The 17619-nt window shown below is 44.5% G+C and overlaps 1 protein-coding gene across 1 annotated transcript in view; it reads left to right on the top strand.

Moving 5' to 3' along the window:
- LOC132087211 (protein arginine N-methyltransferase 5-like) overlaps window positions 1-17619 on the top strand; it is a 37370-nt gene that overhangs the window by 3703 nt on the left and 16048 nt on the right. Inside the window, exons 2-7 of the mRNA XM_059493225.1 lie at window positions 3324-3382; window positions 11810-11944; window positions 13897-14000; window positions 15063-15112; window positions 15580-15743; window positions 17209-17370. Coding sequence (XP_059349208.1) covers window positions 3324-3382; window positions 11810-11944; window positions 13897-14000; window positions 15063-15112; window positions 15580-15743; window positions 17209-17370 — 674 coding nt within the window. The remainder of the gene's footprint in view (window positions 1-3323; window positions 3383-11809; window positions 11945-13896; window positions 14001-15062; window positions 15113-15579; window positions 15744-17208; window positions 17371-17619) is intronic.

Below are 17619 nucleotides of genomic sequence, written 5' to 3'. Positions count from 1 at the left end.
CTTAGCAGGCACCCACAAAGGCCCTGTAGGTGAGGAAACACAAAGATACCCCCGACCCCAATATAATACTTTTGCAGGTTTTTTCCCATAATCCTGTACTCGGGTTCTTATACTTAACCCAGACCTCTGTTTCCTTAGTATTTTCCTGACCTGACCTTGGATGATGTTTCATTGCAGGAGGGGTATCATCTTCCCCAAAAATGCATAAATGGTTAATCACATACAAAACCTTAGCCAAATATGCTTGTGGATCTGCCAAATCTTGATGTTTTTCAATATACTGCTTAAGGGTACCGTTTGCTCTTTCCACTATTGCCTGTCCAGTAGGAGAGTGTAGAATACCTGTCACGTGCTTAACAGACCACTGATTCAAAAATTTCCGAACCCTAGCACTTACATAAGTTGGACCATTATCGGTTTTAATACTCTTTGGAACTCCCATAACAGCGAAACAACTTAACAGGTGTCTGATAACATGTATAGCCTTTTCTCCTGCTTGAGCCGTAGCCCATATGTAATGACTGTATGTATCTATGGTGACGTGCACATGCTTGACTTTACCAAATCTGGCTATGTGTGTAACATCCATTTGCCATTTCTCATTTATTTCTAAACCTTGAGGATTAACCCCGATGCGTAGACCTATTCCACCATTATGATAACTACATGTTGGACATGCTCTGACAATTGCCTTGGCTTCTGATAAACTCAGCTCAAAGTGTTTTGCTAAACCTCTTGCATTTTGATGATATCTACTATGTGCTTCTCTGGCCAATGTGTGCTTGTCAATAGGACAAGAATTATCAATGGGTAGAGTAACCAATTTATCTGCACGTTCATTCCCTTCTCCTAAACCTTCAGACCACTTATGACTCCTAATATGAATCACAGAATATGCTGCATTTCTTTCTCGTAAAGCCTTCCTTAACTGTATCAGTAACTCATACAATCGTTTATTATTCACTTCCTTAATTGCTGCTTCCTCTATTCGTTTGGCTACTCCTGCAACATACATAGAGTCTGTGACCACATTTAAAGGCTCCTGTAAGTTGGACACCGCCCATACTACTGCTAACAATTCCAAAGTTTGTAAGCTATCTGCAGGGTCTGCTGTGAGGAGTTGATGCTTCCATTGTCCCTTTTCTTGCCAGGTAACAGCAGCACGCCTTGATTTCTTTCCTGCATCTGTAAAAGCTGTAATAGCTCCTTCTATGGGGTTTTCTTCTCTCAAAGGTCGAGTGATCCAGTTCCATTCTGTCATCCATTGCAAAACTCTAGGCACTAATTTACTAGTCTCTACTTTAGCAGGTGACACCAATAATGCTTCTTGTAAATTCTTTGAATTAATCAAGTACCAGTCCAAGGTTTCTTTTTCCATAGGCAATCTAATAGTAGCAGGTTCTCTACCATCCACTTCAAGAATTCTGAGACGCCCCTTTTTGATTAATGCAGCCAATTGTTCAATTTTTGAAGATATTGTTTTCTTATGCTGTAGTGGTGGTGATAACCATTCCAACACCCGTATCTCCCCCGTTTTCTTTTGCAACTGAGAGAGAGCACCAAGCAAGTGGCAAGGGCTATTCCAGATAATAAGGTCAATGGGGTGGTCGAGTTGTCGACGAGACACATACCCTTGCTGTACACAGTTAATAATTTGCTGCAAGGCAAGATGATGCTCCTTTGTCAGGTGTACAGGAGTAGTAGGGTCCACGCCTTTTAACAAAGGCCGTAGGGTTTCTAATAAATGATTTGGTATTCCCACAATAGGCTTCAGCCACTGTAAGTCTCCCAGCAACTTCTGTGCATCATGTAGAGTTTTAATGTCCAATTGTAATTCCAACTTTTGTGGTATTACTATTTGATCCATCAGAGTCCATCCCAAATATTTCCAGGGCTTTGTAGTCTGAATTTTCTCTGCAGCAATAACAAGCGAATATGCAAGGGCTTGTGGATAAACGTAGGTGTCCCTTTTGTATATTGTTCCTGTACCAATTCATGGGCATGCATAAGACTCTCCCCTTTTAATGGCCATTGCTTAACCATCACCGGTGTATCCGTTTTCCAGGTGAGTGGAATGGGGAAAGTCCAAGCAATGGCAATTACCCCAAAGGATGCTGATTAGTTAACACCACTCCCAATTGTGTTAAAATGTCCCTTCCAATTAAGCAGGAAACTGTAGGAGGCAGTTGAACAATTGAAAACACAGCCGATATTTGTTGATTCTCAATGCACACAGACAAAGACGGCGATCTGCTTGCCAATGTAAATCCTCCCACTCCTGTGAGCATGTTTGATGAAGGAAATAGAGGCCAATGTTGTGGCCACGCATCTGGAGAAATGATGCTGGTATCTGCTCCTGTATCCAATAATCCATAAAGGGTTATGCTTTGATGCCCATAAGTAATTTCAACTTTTTGCTTTGGCCTATTTTGTAAATCCACAGTTAAAAGTGTAACACCAGTAGAACCAAAACCTTTTTCATTCCGAGTTTGTCCAGTAAATGATTGTATTCCTGATGTCATTTGTGACAGTGGTACCAATTGTGCAATGCGTTGTCCTTTTGTAATTTTAATCGGAGGATAAAGGGTGTAAGCCATGATTTGTATTTCCCCTGTAAAGTCTGCATCGATAACACCAGGCAAAACAAATAATCCCAACATAGTTGTAGAGGAACGTCCCAGCAATAATGCTCCACATGTTTGTCCATTTAATATAAGAGGGCCCTTTACTCCAGTGGGTATCCTCTCAGGCCGGTTCGTCATTAGTGTGATGTCTACTGCTGCTGATAAGTCCAAGTCGAGGCTCCCTGTTGTTGCGGGTTGCAGACAGGAGGTAGCAGCGATGTTACGGCAGCTGCTGGTGTCTCCGATGTCACTGCGGCAACTTGTGTCTGTCCCTCATTGCCTTATCGGCAATACTTGATGAATGGTCTCGAGCCTCCTTGCGTGACCGCCAGTGAGCCTCTTCGGAGAGGAGCAAGAGCAGCTAACACCTGACTCTGAGTAGACTATGCTTGCTTTTGTAACCCTAATCCTAACTCCTTTAAGGCTTCTGCTATAAATGCCTGTGAAGCTGTTGGCATTAATGCCATTCGCTCTAATGCTTCTTCAATAGTCCAATTTGCCCCTAAAGTAGCTAACACTCTTTGTGTTGCTGGATTGCTATTTTGCAAGGCACACTACTTCAATAGTGCCCTGCAACACCAGCCCGATCTATAGCAGTAGCTGTTCTATCGATAAAATTTCCAAATGATTCTTCCCTTCCTTGTTTAATGCCCATATAAGCTGGTAACCCTCCTGGCTCTTTAACCATGTCTATTGCAGCACGCACTAACCACATAGACTCTCTAAGTTTATCTGCTCCCGATATCATCTGTGCCTCTGTACGTAAAAATGCCTCTAAGCCCATCAGCTCCTTTACTGTTACTCCATGTAATGGGTCATGTGCATTAAACAATAACTGCTGATGCTGACTAAATATCAACCGAACTATTCCTCTTAAATCATTAGGACATAAAACCTGAGTATTAAAAAGATAATCCAACATTTGCCTAACAGGTTCACTTTTTACTCCAAACTGACTAACCGTAGAACGTAGCTGAGTTAACAGCTTCCAATCTAAGGGAGTATATTCTGCTATATTATGCGTAAGGTTCCCCTGTGCATCATACTGTGGTGTGTATGTTACCGGACCTGCAAGACTAGAAGCTATTTCCACCGCCTCACCATCCCCCATTTGCATTACTTCCTTCGCCAAAGCAGCCCAAGCTTCCCTCCTCTGTTTAGCCATCTCCCCCCATGGATCACGGTGTGCCCCTGGGATGGGATCTGACTCTTTAAGGGTGCTGTGCTGCTGGCGCTTCGGTGCAGACACCGAGGTTTCGCACGGGGAAGGCAGTGAAGCAGAGGCTGGCTCGTGCAGGGGAAGAAGGGGAAGCGGCCCCCCCGCTGGAGCTGACAGTGAAACCGGAGCCGGCTCGAGCGGAGCCGGCCTGCGGGGGGCAATCAGCCCCCCCCGCTGGAGCCGGCTCGGGCGGGGGAATGGGCCCCCCCCCCCGCCGAATCTGTAACTGGAGCCGGCTCGCTGAGGGGAAGCGGCGGAGGCAAGGCTGGCGGCGGAGGCGAAGCGGGCTTGCTCCCACCCCCACCATCCGACCTGCCTGAAGCTGGTGGCGGAGGCAAAGCTGGTTTGCTCTTACCCCCACCATCCAACTCGCCCTCCCCCTCTGACAGGAAAGGTGCAGACGGTTCCACTGCGCCTATAGGAAAATCCTCCACACCACTTTGCTGGGGACCCTTAGGCATAAGTATCTTAGTTACAGAAGGTGCCAGGGGATCATTCTCACGACCATACCCTATATTCCTCTTATGAGCTTCTGTTGCCCTTTCTGCTGCCTTTCTCTCAGATACCTGCTGAAGTAACGTGTTATACACCACCCGCCATAGCTTTCCTAATTTCTTTGCTGACTTATCATCGTCTAACACTGTATCCCACAGTATTTCCCCAAACTTCTTCCACTCTGCTAGCTCATGAACTGTATGAGGATTAGAAAAGATACCCTTAGCATGGCCATAAGCTAATAACCCTGGTAACTCCTTTTTTAAATCTATCCCTTTTATCCCTCGCCACTCTAAATATGGGGTGAATAAATCATATGTCGCTTGCCTATCCATACCTCTTAATCAGCGCGCGCTGTTGCAGCTCTCCAGGCTCCTGCGACACGTATTGGCTTAAGTCACTGTTGTGAACCTTAAGGGTGCTTCAAATTCCGGCACCGTCCCGGCTGCAAGGACCCAAACCCAACTTCCTCGATCGTGGCGTAATCCCTTTTTCTTTTAATCCGAGAAAAAGGGCAGAGATTCGGTTATGCCCGCATTCTCCACCATTTGTCGACGGAAGGGAACCAGGACATCAATTTGATCATCACAGGCTCAATTTTTTTGATCAGTACGGCAGGTTAAATACAGTTAATAATGAACTTCATACATATTGCAAAAGTTGAGCTCAGGATTGGTCAGTTGCATATCAGCACCTACGCCTACTTCTGCATTCCTATGGTTCTACTTTTGATACTTTTCACATATTCTCAGGATATATTCAGGACTAATCTCTACTGCCTTTCCTCATGTTGCAGCAAGGTCACTGCTGACCTTTCCTTTTAGCTTGCTGACTGCTGGCTTTTCTCCTTCAGCTTAACCAGCGGCATTATTTCAGTATGGCCTTTCTCAGCTAACCAATTATTAATAATACTCTCCACAATTTGTGACGCTCAAACCAGCCTGACTTTGCGGTGGTGGCAGCTTGCATCCGGGAGGCATCCTGCGCAATGCAGAATTTCAGTAGGCGCCTGGCCACTACAGGCCACAGGCCCATGAACACTAGTGCTGACCCTTTTCCCAGGTAAGCAAAACTCAGCAGCCCAGGTTCTTTGCTGCAGATTGCTGGAGCCATTTGGGACCCTCAAACCAGCCTGACTTCGAGGTCATGGCAGCTTGGGTCCGGGAGGCATCCTGCGCAATGCAGAATTTCAGCAGACAGCGGGACACTAAGTGCCCCTGGGCCTTGGACACCAATGCCGCCCTTTACACAGGGAAGTGTAACTCAGCCTCCCAGGTTCCTGATGGCAGATGGCAGGAGACACGTGCCGTGTTCAAAGCAGCTGGAGTTGCCACTGGTGCAGGCTTGGGTCCTGGAGGCACATTTGGAAATGCAGAATTTCAGCAGGCAGCCAGCTACTCCAGGCGAGGCCTCCTGAACACCAATGCCAGCCCTTTCCTAGAAGAACAAAACTCAGCAGTCCAGGTTCCTGATGGAAGATTGCTGGAGCCATTTGGGACCCTCAAACCAGCCTGACTTTGTGGTGGTGGCACCTTGGGTCTGGGAGGCATCCTGCGCAAGGCAGAATTTGCGAAGACAGCCAGCCACTCGGGGCCACAGGCTCCTGAACACTAGTGCTGACCCTTTTCCCAGGTAAACAAAATTCAACAGTCCAGTTTCCTGATGGCAGATTGCCAGAGCCACTTGGGACCCTCAAACCAGGCTGACTTTGTGGTGGTGGCAGCTTGGGTCCGGGAGGCATCCTGCACAATGCAGAATGGGGGAAAGGGAGCAACAGAAGGCGAATACGGAGAGATGGAAGGAGGGCTAGGGAGAGGGACAGGCGGGGAAGCCTCACTGAGCCCGGCCTGCACCCTGAGTCCAGCCCAGTGCCTCGCCCTGCCTGGGATGCTGCGCTCGGTGGAGCTTGGCTCGCTCCAGAGACACTTGGCTATAGTTGGCTCTTCGGCGCACCTCGGCTCCCTTCAGCCAAACTCGGAGCCGCTCTCTGTGCATTTGGCGCGGCTCAGCTCAGCTCCCTGAGGGCGGGCAAGTGGCGCCACCTCCCGTTAAACTCACCCGGCTCAGAGCTCTCCTGCTGCCGCGTCCCGGGGGGGGGCCCGCCCATGGCACAGACCCGACCGGGAGCGCGGGTGGGACAGGAGCTCACTAGGTTGTGTCCGCACTCGCGCTAATTAATGCGCACGAGAGCAGGCGGCACAGTGCGGCTGAGCTCGGCTCGGTTCAGGCAGCCTCGGAAGCCTGGCCTAGGTTCGCTCGAGGCCGTCAGGTTCGATTGGTCTCGCCTTGGTTTGGCTGAGCTCGTTCGATTCGGCCGAAGGCGGCATCATTCGGTTGAGTTTTTATAAATATCTTTCCATATTGATTGTATATTTTTATATTTATTTTTATACTTCTATAATACTTCTTTTATTCCAAATAAAAACCCCATCTCTAACCAAATAAATAAAAAAACCCCTTCTTTTAAAGGATATTGAAATTTTTTTTATTTATACTTTGTATAATTATACATTCATAGTTTAATTTATTGTTTCTTTGGATGTATTACATTAATAATGATATATAATATATATAAAATTTTAATATATTTAAATTATTATTTAAATTATGTATAATATTTATTGCTGCAACTAATTTTTTCTTAATTTTTAAATTTTATATTTCTCTGTATGTATTTATTATATATTTCTGAACTTAGATTTCTACTTTTATATTATTTGTATTTATAATTTTTACAATCAAAACCCTGCCTTTTGACACATTAAAAAAACCCGCTTTATTTAACTATTTAAAAAATATTTCTTTATTTATAATTTTTATATTCATATTTATAATTTGTTCTAAATTACATGAGAACACACCTGCTCCGGCGCCCCAGTAGCGCTCCCTCTCCTGGGGACCTTGGGGTGCCCCAATGGCATCAGAGCCCCGAGTCTCCACCCCCTTCTCCTCTATTTAGAAACTACACTGGAACTTTTTTCTGGAAACAAAGACATTACCTAAATCCTCTCCCCGTGTCCTAGACAGATGGATATTCAGTTATTAGTTGGCTGGGCAGCAGTTTCTTAAATAGAAGGATAAACAAGATGTGAACATTTTAGCTACAAGCAAATAGGCAAATCTGAACAAGGTACTGGTGGGCAACCACTGAAGTGATTTTTGAAGCAATTTTTTAAACAATACAATACTGATACCACAAAAATAAAGCAAAAAGCTAACTACTGGCTAAGAAAAAATTAACTTTTGACAGCAACAACATTCCAACCACACAGGCTTTTTCCCAATGTCATATCTTATAACTACCTCTCTTGGGAATTCTCATCATGTATCCCAAAAGGAATAAATACCGCAGAGCGTCCTAAAGCAAAAAGTAGCACACATGAGCTCCTCACACTCCCGGGAGGCCAGCACAGCGTGCACTGAGTCTGCAACAAATTCTGCTCAGGGAGTGTCTGCAAACAAAGGTTCAACTGATGAACGGAGCTGATTTTAAAGGGATGTTTTCTAAGCACAGAAACACAACAAATAACAAGCAGAAACAACTCTTTAAAAAATCTGCAAGTTTTGTTTAGCATATATGCGACTGATTTCCACCCTGTGGTTTCTCACTTGGATTCATCTGTAGGTTCAGGAAGATGACAATGCACACTCTGCCTTCCCTGAGCCCCCCACAGCAGCTGAGCACTGCTCCATGTGCTCAGATCATCAGGAGCTGGATTACACGTACCCAGATGGACTGGAACTGCTCTGCTGCAGATTCAGGAGACGATGGCAGAGAGGGGCTGGCCGAGGCGTCGTCCCAATTCCATTTCTGTGTGACGAGAAGCAGTTTGTTCCCAACAGCTGCAACAATCCCCAGCTCGCTTCCGTGGTGAGTACCGAGGGCACACAAATGGCAGCCCGAGGAAATCGTGTTCTGGGCTCTAAGTGGTTGGGACAGGGTCTGATTTTTTGTTTTGTACTTGTATGACGATTAGTACGACAGGGCCCTGATGGATGACATGGCAACACAGAATTAAAACCTCCTCGATAGGATTACATCGACTTCTAGGAAAAAACAAAAGCCTATCACCCTTCTGAAATCTACTTTTAATCTAAAGCACGGGGATTGTCAGTATACTGCACTTTCCAGCTTTTCAAAGCAGCTTACCTCTGAAGACCCGGAAACATTGATTTCTACAGAAACAATGGGCAACCCCCAGGCTAATCTCAGCACTACTGTTTAATAGGGGACCTGCCAGCATGCCAGTCCAGCTTAAAGCGTGCTTTATTTCAGTCTAACATCCCCACAACATTCTTCTCATATCTCCCAACCCTGACATCTTATTTTTCCCTAAGGCTTCTCATCATTAGCAATTTCCAAGTAACATGGTATTTTTACAACATTAATTTTACAAAATGTCATGCTGGACTGTGCTAGAGAGTAATCTGCAAATATAAGCTTAGCAAAGTTTGAATTGACTTGTCCAGAGAAAAAAACCTACAAGTGAACACCTACACCTGCCTACAAAGAGCTAACAAGCCCCTGGCAGCTGCCAGCATCAAAGCACAGCGGATGTTTCTAATACAGGGTAAGGATAACAATATCACCTTTTGTTCTCTCCAGCTTGTTTTCCCTGCAGTCATATTTTGCTTCTTATGATTCTTTTAGTCTCTGCATCTTCTTGGACAGCACCGAGCCCGACGACAAGGATACGAGAGTCTTTCCCTGCCGTACGGAGAGAACTGGGAAACAGTTAAAAAAAGAACAGGGTAGTTTGAAATTCATACTTCCAATGAGAAGCAGCACCTAACCAACAGAACAAAAGTAAACAAAGCATGATACCTGCCTGGGGACAGAAGACTTACGAACTCTCCAGGATTTACAATTCTGGAGACCAACCCCTTCAGAACAGCAGCCAAGTGTCCCATGGGGTGGTGCTGCACCAAAGAACCATCTGAGAGGTTCCAGAGTGAAATGCACAATATTTTGCAAAGCTGTAAAATCTTGCAAAATAACAAAAATACAATAGATATAAACTACAGGGCAAGAGTACAAGTGTTAACTTTAAGAGCTGGAACCATCCAGGTGAGCAACTGATAAGTGAATCCTCACCAGAGTTTGAACCCTTCAGGACACAGAAAAGGTTTTCCCCAGAAATTTCACACACTGAGTTTTGATAGAAGCACACTCGCCGGATCCTCAGAAACATCACCCATTCTCCAGGTGTGTGGAGAGAACTGCAAATGGCTCTCACGTAGTTTGAGCTAGTTCTGTAAGGTCTCAGGGTGAATTTCACCAGATGCAACCAAACTGGGCAACTCCCAGTGGGACAGAAGGAACCCAGAGCTTCGGTAAGCAGAGCTCCAGCAAATACTGACGAAACAGATATAACAGGGTAAAAAATAATAAACATTCTTTTTTTTTTTTTTACTCTTCTTTTTTTTTTAATGCAGATGAACAAAGCAATTAAGGAGAATGTGAAAAACTCACCATTACTGAACATCTGTAAGTTGACCATCCTTAGCATAGAGGACTCCAAAGTTAAAATTCATCGATCCCTGGGAAATAAAACCAAATATTATATGATAAACAGTCAAACAACAGATGTAAAATTTTGTTTCCTCTAAGGACTTTCAGGTATGTACGTATCTTTGCATACATCCTACACATTGGAACATATGCTTTATACCATCTCCAAATATGTAAAAATTTACCTTTAAACTTTGATAGTATAGCATAAAATTATGAACTTAAATTGGTAATCTGTTATTATTAAGTTGGTGCTTAAAGTTATTTCTGCTGTCACATAAAAAAAAACATTAATTTTTTTCTGTAATGAGCAATTGATTTCAAAGTCATCATAAGCCCATCAAAATACAAAGCAGTATTCACTGGATGGGTCTGTGAGCAAGGAGTAGTTAGGCTTGTACTTCCCTCTTGTTCTTCCAGAACCAATAAATCCTGTCAACAAAACCAGGATCTGTAGTCCAGTCCTACTAGAGATTCTATAAGGATGATGGTTTGATTTGTGTTTAGAAGTTTTGATTTGAAATGGCCAATTCAATGGGTAAAGACAGTTTAAGTAGTATTACATTTCTATTATTATTATTACTGCTGCTACTACTACTGCTGTTATTATCATTTGCTACTGGAAGAAAAAAAAACAGTAGTATCTATACTTAATTACTTTTATTTCCAGAAAATTATAAAGAAAAAGAACCAAACCAAAAAAAGTAACTTCTGACCTTTTGTAGCTCAGGATGATAAATTTCTCTTGGGCTCTTCTCCAATTTATCAAGACTCATACCACTGAAAGGCAAATGAAACAGTGCTTTATAGAAGGGCAAGTGCACATTTCAAGGCCGAAACACCAACTGATTGCAGTGACAGCAGGTACAAAATAAATCGTTCCAAGAACCTCTGTTAAATGGAATGTTCTGTGGAACTGCAATTTCTTTCCCAAAATACTAACTTCCAACATTTCCTAAATGTATTTTGTATTATAAATTAACAGAAATTAGTGACACTCTGTGCGGAGATCAGGTTTAAATTTATTTCCTTCTAAAGCAGATTGGAAAAGGCAGGAGAAAGGTAAAGTACTGTTCTCTATCAGATGGCAAGATGCGCACACAATCCCAGTGTTGTACAGCTTCCTTCTTCACCTTTCCAAAGCTGCCGCTCTCTCCGGCTCCCGGAGGCGAAGAAGCGCCTTCTTTGTGCCAAGACGATTGTGCCGCTCACAGTGCTCTCCGCAGCGTGGCTTCCATGAAAGGCGCCCAGGAACGGCGCTTACCTCCGGAGAGCATCGTACCTTCGTCTTTAGCGTCTCTTCTCGTCTACAACTTAGCAAAAGCTTTTCCACTATGTCTGGCAAGGAGAAACTGTGCCGGCACATAAAATATTTCCCATTGTGCTCTAGAAGTTGCAGGGAGGTCTGCCGAGTGTTTTGCAAGAAGAGAAAAAAAGTTGTCCAAAATAGCTTCCAAACAAATGTTCATGGGATTGGAAAGGGGAGGAGAGTGGGGAATTTTTGAGGAATTACCGGATTTTTGGGGGGGGAATTATGAGGAAATTTTGCGGGATTTTTTTATGAACGTTGTGAATTTTATAAATTCTGGGTTTTGGGTTGAATTTATTGGAATTTTTTGGGAATTTTTGGGGATTTTTTTGGGGAATTTTTTTAGGAATTTTTTAGGGTTTTTTTTTTTTGGATTTTTGGGTGATATTTTGGGAGAATTTTGTGGAATTTTTTGGGAACTTTTGGGGATTTTTTGGGGGGATTTTTTTAGGAATTTTTTAGTTTTTTTTTTTTTTTTGATTTTTGGGTGATATTTTGGGAGAATTTTGGGGAATATTTTGGGGAATTTTTGGAGTTTTTCCCGGATTTTTGGGGGAAATTTTGAGGAAATTTTGCGGGGTGTTTAATGAACGTTGTGAATTTGATAAATTCTGTTTTTTGGGTGTAATTTTGGCATTTTTGGGGGCCAGGCCCTGTGGCAGGAGTTGGATTTCGGCGCTTACCTGGGCCTGGCCGCTCACCTGGTGCCGCTCAGGGGCAGCCACAACCCCAACCTGGCCGAGGGGCTCAGCGCCCACCTGCACAGCGGCCACCACGCCACACAGGTAACTGGCCATACTGGTTTGGACTGGGAGGGTGAGGAAACGGGGAAAAAACGGGGAAAACCGGTGAAAAAACGGCGAAAATCGGTGAAAAAATGGGGAAAATCGGTGAAAATATGGGGGAAATATGGTGGAAAATGGGGGGGAAAGGGTTAAAAATGGGGGAAATGGGAAATGGGGTCACTGGTTTGTACTGGTTTATACTGGTTTATACTGGGAGGGACTGGGAGGGGGAAAATGGGGGGAAAATGGTGAAAATTGGGTGAAAAAATGGGGAAATATGGCAAAAAATGGGGAAAGTGTGGTGGGAAACGGGGAAAATAGGGTTAAAAATGGGGGAAATGGGAAATGAAATAACTGGTTTGTACTGGGAGGGACTGGGAGGGGGAAAGTGGGGGAAAAATGGGAAAAAACGGTGAAAATTGGGTGAAAATCGGTGAAAAAAATGGGAAAATATGGCAAAAAATGGGGAAAGTGTGGTGGGAAATGGGGAAAACAGTGTTAAAAATGGGAGAAATGGGAAATGGGGTTACTGGTTTGTACTGGTTTGTACTGGGAGGGTAAGAAAATGGGGAAAAACGGGGAAAAACGGTGAAAAAACGGCAAAAATCAGTGAAAAAATGGGGAAAATATGGTGGAAAATGGGGGGGAAAGGGTTAAAAATGGGGGAAATGGGAAATGGGGTTACTGGGTTGGACTGGGAGGGACTGGGAGAGGGAAAATGGGGAAAAAATGGGAAAAAATGGTGAAAATTGGGTGAAAATTTGTGAAAAAAATGGGAAAATATGGCAAAAATGGGGAAAGTGTGGCGGGAAACGGGGAAAACAGGGTTAAAAATGGGGAAAATTGGGGAAATGGGAAATGGCCATACTGGTTTGTACTGGGAGGGACTGGGAGAGGGAAAATGGGGAAAAATGGGAAAAAAATGGTGAAAATTGGGTGAAAATTGGTGAAAAATGGGGAAAATAGGGTGGAAAATGGGGGGGAAAGGGTTAAAATGGGGTTTGGGGTTACTGGGTTGGACTGGTTTATACTGGGATGAACTGGGATGAACTGGGAGTGGATTTGGGGGCTTTAAAGTGGTGAAAAATGGGCAAAAAATGGGCAATAAAGGGTGAAAAAATGGGATTTTTGGTGGGTTTTTTTCTGCTTTTACTGGTCCTTACTGGTTTGTACTGGTTTGTACTGGTCTGTACTGGTTTATACTGGGATTGGGATGAACTGGGAGTGGATTTGGGACTCTAAAATGGCGATAAATGGGCAAAAAATGGGCAAAAATGGGATTTTTTGGGGTTTTTTTCCTGCTTTTACTGGTCCTTACTGGTTTGTACTGGTCCGTACTGGTTTGTACTGGTTTGTACTGGTTTGTACTGGGATTGGGATGAACTGGGAGTGCATTTGGGGCTCTAAAATGGGAAAAAATGGGCAAAAAATGGTGAAAAAATGGGATTTTTTTTGGTTTTTTTTTTTTTTTTTTTTTTTTTTTCTGCTTTTTCTGGTCCGTACTGGTTTGTACTGGTTTGTACTGGTCCATACTGGGATTGAGATGAACTGGGAGTGGATTTGGGTCTCTAAAATGGCAAAAAATAGGCAAAAAATGGTGAAAAAATGGGATTTTTTGGGGTTTCTTTTTCTGCTTTTACTGGTCCTTACTGGTCCGTGCTGGTTTATACTGGTTTGTACTGGTTTGTACTGGTCCGTGCTGGTTTATACTGGTTTGTACTGGTTTGTACTGGTCCGTACTGGTTTGTACTGGGATTGGGATGAACTGGGAGTGGATTTGGGGCTCTAAAATGGCGAAAAATGGGCACAAAATGGTGAAAAAAATGGGATTTTTGGTGGGCTTTTTCTGCTTTTACTGGTCCTTACGGGTTTGTACTGGTTTATACTGGTTTGTACTGGTTTGTACTGGTTTGTACTGGTTTAAACTGGTTTAAACTGGTCTGTCTGGGCAGTTCTGGGTCCAGGTCCCGCTGGTCCCGCCCGAGGACGGCCGCGATGACGTCATCGCCAACGAGGCCCCGCCCACCGGCGGCGACGAGGAGAACACGTGGGAGTGGTGAGGGGGAACGGGGCAAAAACCGGCAAATTGGGGCAAAAAACGGGGAAATTTTGGGGAAAAATGAGAAATTTTGGGCAAAACGGGAATTTGGGGCCGGGATTCGGGGGTTTGGGGGGAAAAAAAGGGGAAATTTGGGGGGGAAATGGAAATTTTGGGGAAAAGTTGGGAGTTTTTGGGGAGAGGAAAAGGAAAATTTGGAGAAAATTTGGGAATGTAGAGGGAAAAAACCAAAAGGGCGTTTTGGAAAAAAACTTGGGATTTTGGGGATAAAAATGGGGATTTTGAATAAAAATAGGGATTTGGGGGGAAAAAAGGGAATTTGGGGGGGAAATCAGGGGATTTTGGGGTGAATTTGGGGTGAATTTTGGGGTGAATTTGGGCTGTTTTGAGGTGAATTTTGGTGTGAATTTTGGGTATTTTGGGGTGAATTGTGGGTATTTTGGGGTGAATTTTGGGGTGAATTTGAGGTGGATTTTGGGGTGAATTTTGATGAATTTGGGGTGGATTTTTGGGGTGAAGTTTGGCTATTTTGGGGTGAAGTTGGGGTGAATTTTGGGGCGAATTCCGGATATTTTTGGGTGGATTTTGGGGTGAATTTTGGGGTGAGTTTTGGCTGTTTTGGGGTGAATTTTGGGGTGAGTTTTGGGTGAATTGGGGCTGTTTTGGGGTGAATTTTGGGGTGAATTTTGGGGTGAATTTCAGGTGGATTTTTGGGGTGAATTCTGGATATTTTTGGATGGATTTTGGGGTGAATTTTGGGGTGAATTTGGGCTGTTTTGGGGTGAATTTTGGGGTGAATTTCAGGTGGATTTTGGAGTGAATTGTGGTGAATTTGGGGTGGATTTTGGGGTGAATTTTGGCTATTTTGGGGTGAATTTTGGGGTGTATTTTGGCTGTTTTGGGGTGAATTTTGGGGCGAATTCTGGATATTTTTGGATGGATTTTGGGGTGAACTTTGGCTGTTTTGGGGTTAATTTTGGGGTGAATTTGGGGCATTTTGGGGTGAATTTTGGGGTGAATTTGGGGTGAATTGGGGCTGTTTTGGGCCGTTCCCCAGAGGTGGCACAACTTCCGCACCCTCCTCGACTACAACAAATGGGTGGCACTGGGTAAGGGGCGGGGCTAACAGGAAAATGGGCGGGGCCTACAGGAGTGGGGTGGGGCTTAAGCCAGAATGGGTGTGGCTTCACCTAGGGGGGTTGTACTGGTCCATACTGGTTTGTACTGGTTTGTACCAATTTGTACTGGTTTGTACTGGTTTTTACTGGTTTATACTGGGATTGGGATGAACTGGGAGTGGATTTGGGGCTCTAAAATGGCGAAAAATGGGTGTAAAATGGGATTTTTTGGGGTTTTTTTTCTCCTTTTTTGGTTTGTACTGGCCCATACTGGTTTGTACTGGTCCATACTGGGATTGGGATGAACTGGGAGCAGATTTGGGGCTTTAAAATGGTGAAAAATGGGCGAAAAATTGGTGGGGAAATGAGATTTTTTTCGGGGTTTTTTTTATCATTATTGGTCCATACTGGTCTGTACTGGTCCATACTGGTCTGTCCTGGTCTGTACTGGTTTCCAGCGCTGGAGATCGGGCCGGACCTGCCGTCCCCCGAGGCCCTGGCACGCTGGCTGGGCGAACCCGTGCGCGCGGCCTTCCTCCCCACCTGCCTCTTCCTCACCAACAAGAAAGGGTTCCCAGTGCTGGGCCGGGGCCACCAGCGACTGCTGGGACAGCTGCTCAAGGTACTGGTTTGTACTGGTTTGTACTGGTTTGTACTGGGAGGGACCGGGAGGGCGGGAAATGGGGGAAAAGGGCGAAGAAACGGCGAAAAACGGTGAAAAAACGGGAAGAAACGGTGAGGAAATGACCCAGAAAAATGGGACGCGAAGGGTTAAAAATGGGGGAAATGTGGGGAAAAAATGGGGGAAAAATGGCAAAGAAATGAGTGAAAAAATGGGGGAAAAAATGACCAAAAAAAAGGGGGGAAAAATGACCCCAAAAAAGGGAAAAAAACGGTGAAAAAATGACCACAAAATGGGGGGGGGGGGGGAAATGACCAAAAAAAAGGGGAAAAAACGGTGAAAAAATGACCACAAAATTGGGGGGGAAAAATGACCAAAAAAATGGGGAAAAAACGGTGAAAAAATGACCCAAAAATGGGGGGGGGGGAAATGGGAAAAAATGGGGGGAAATAGGGAAAAAATGACCAAAAATGGGGGGAAAATGGTAAAAAAAAAAGACCAAAAACGGGGGAAAAAAGGTGAAAGAAATGACCAAAAAATGGGGGGGGGGAAATGGTGAAAAAAATGCCCAAAAATGGGGGGAAAATGGTGAAAAAAATGACCAAAACCGGGGAAAAAAATGGTGAAAAAAATGACCAAAACCGGGGAAAAAATGGTGAAAAGAATGACCAAAAAATGGGGGGGAAAATGGTGAAAAAGTGACCAAAAAATGGGGGGAAAATGGTGAAAAAGTGACCAAAAAATGGGGAAAAATGGAGAAAAAACTGTGAAAAAATGATGAAAAAATGACCAAAAGTGGGGGGGAAAACGGTGAAAAAATGACTGGAAAATGGGGGGAAAATGGTGAAAAAAAAAAGGGATTTTTTCGGGATTTTTTCGGGGGTTTTTTTGGGATATTTTGCTCCATACTGGTCCATACTGGTTTGTACTGGTTTATACTGGTTTTATACTGGTTTGTACTGCGATTGGGATGAACTGGGAGCGGATTTTGGGCTTTAAAATGACGAAAAATTGCCAAAAATGGGATTTTGGGGGGACTTTTTGGGGTTTTTTCTCTTTTTTGTAACCATACTGGTTTATACTGGTCTATACTGGTTTATACTGGGATTGGGATGAGCTGGGAGCGGATTTGGGGCTCTAAAATGGCGAAAAATGGGCAAAAAATGGTGAAGAAATGGGATTTTTTCGGAGTTTTTTCTGGGTTTTTTGGGGTTTTTTCTGTTTTTTGTAAGCATATAGTCTGTACTGGTTTGTACTGGTCTATATTGGTTTATACTGGGATTGGGATGAGCTGGGAGCGGATTTGGGGCTTTAAAATGGCAAAAAATGGGCAAAAAATGGTGAAAAACTGGGATTTTTGGGGATTTTTTCGGGGTTTTTTCTGTTGTTTGTGCCCATACTGGTTTGTACTGGTCTGTACTGGTCTGTACTGGTCTGTACTGGTTTGTGCTGGTTTCCCCCGCAGCTGGACGTGCAGATCGTGGTGCAGGGCAGCCCCCGGCACGGCGGGCGCCCCCTGGCCGGGTACCTGCAGTACCTGGAGCACCTGGGCCAGCACCGGCCGCCGTCCTCGGCCTACGAGCTCTACGCCAGGGGCTACGAGGATTACCTGCAGAGCCCGCTGCAGGTGAGACCAGTATGGACCAGTTCAAACCAGTTCATCCCAGTTCATCCCAGTTCATCCCAGTAACCCCCAATGCAGCCCAGTAACCCCCCAGTAACCAAAAACCCCAAACCAGTAACTCCCAGTAAGGGAAAACCCCGAACCAGTAACTCCCAGTTCAAACCAGTTCATCCCAATCCATCCCAGTTTGATCCCAGTCCATCCCAGTTCATCCCAGTCCATCCCAGTTCATCCCAGTTTGATCCCAGTTCA

Source organism: Ammospiza nelsoni, unplaced genomic scaffold (genome assembly GCF_027579445.1).
Source record: "Ammospiza nelsoni isolate bAmmNel1 unplaced genomic scaffold, bAmmNel1.pri scaffold_55, whole genome shotgun sequence".
Taxonomy (NCBI): domain Eukaryota; kingdom Metazoa; phylum Chordata; class Aves; order Passeriformes; family Passerellidae; genus Ammospiza; species Ammospiza nelsoni.
Note: the sequence above shows the minus strand (reverse complement) of the source record. Positions and strands in the feature narration are given on the sequence as shown.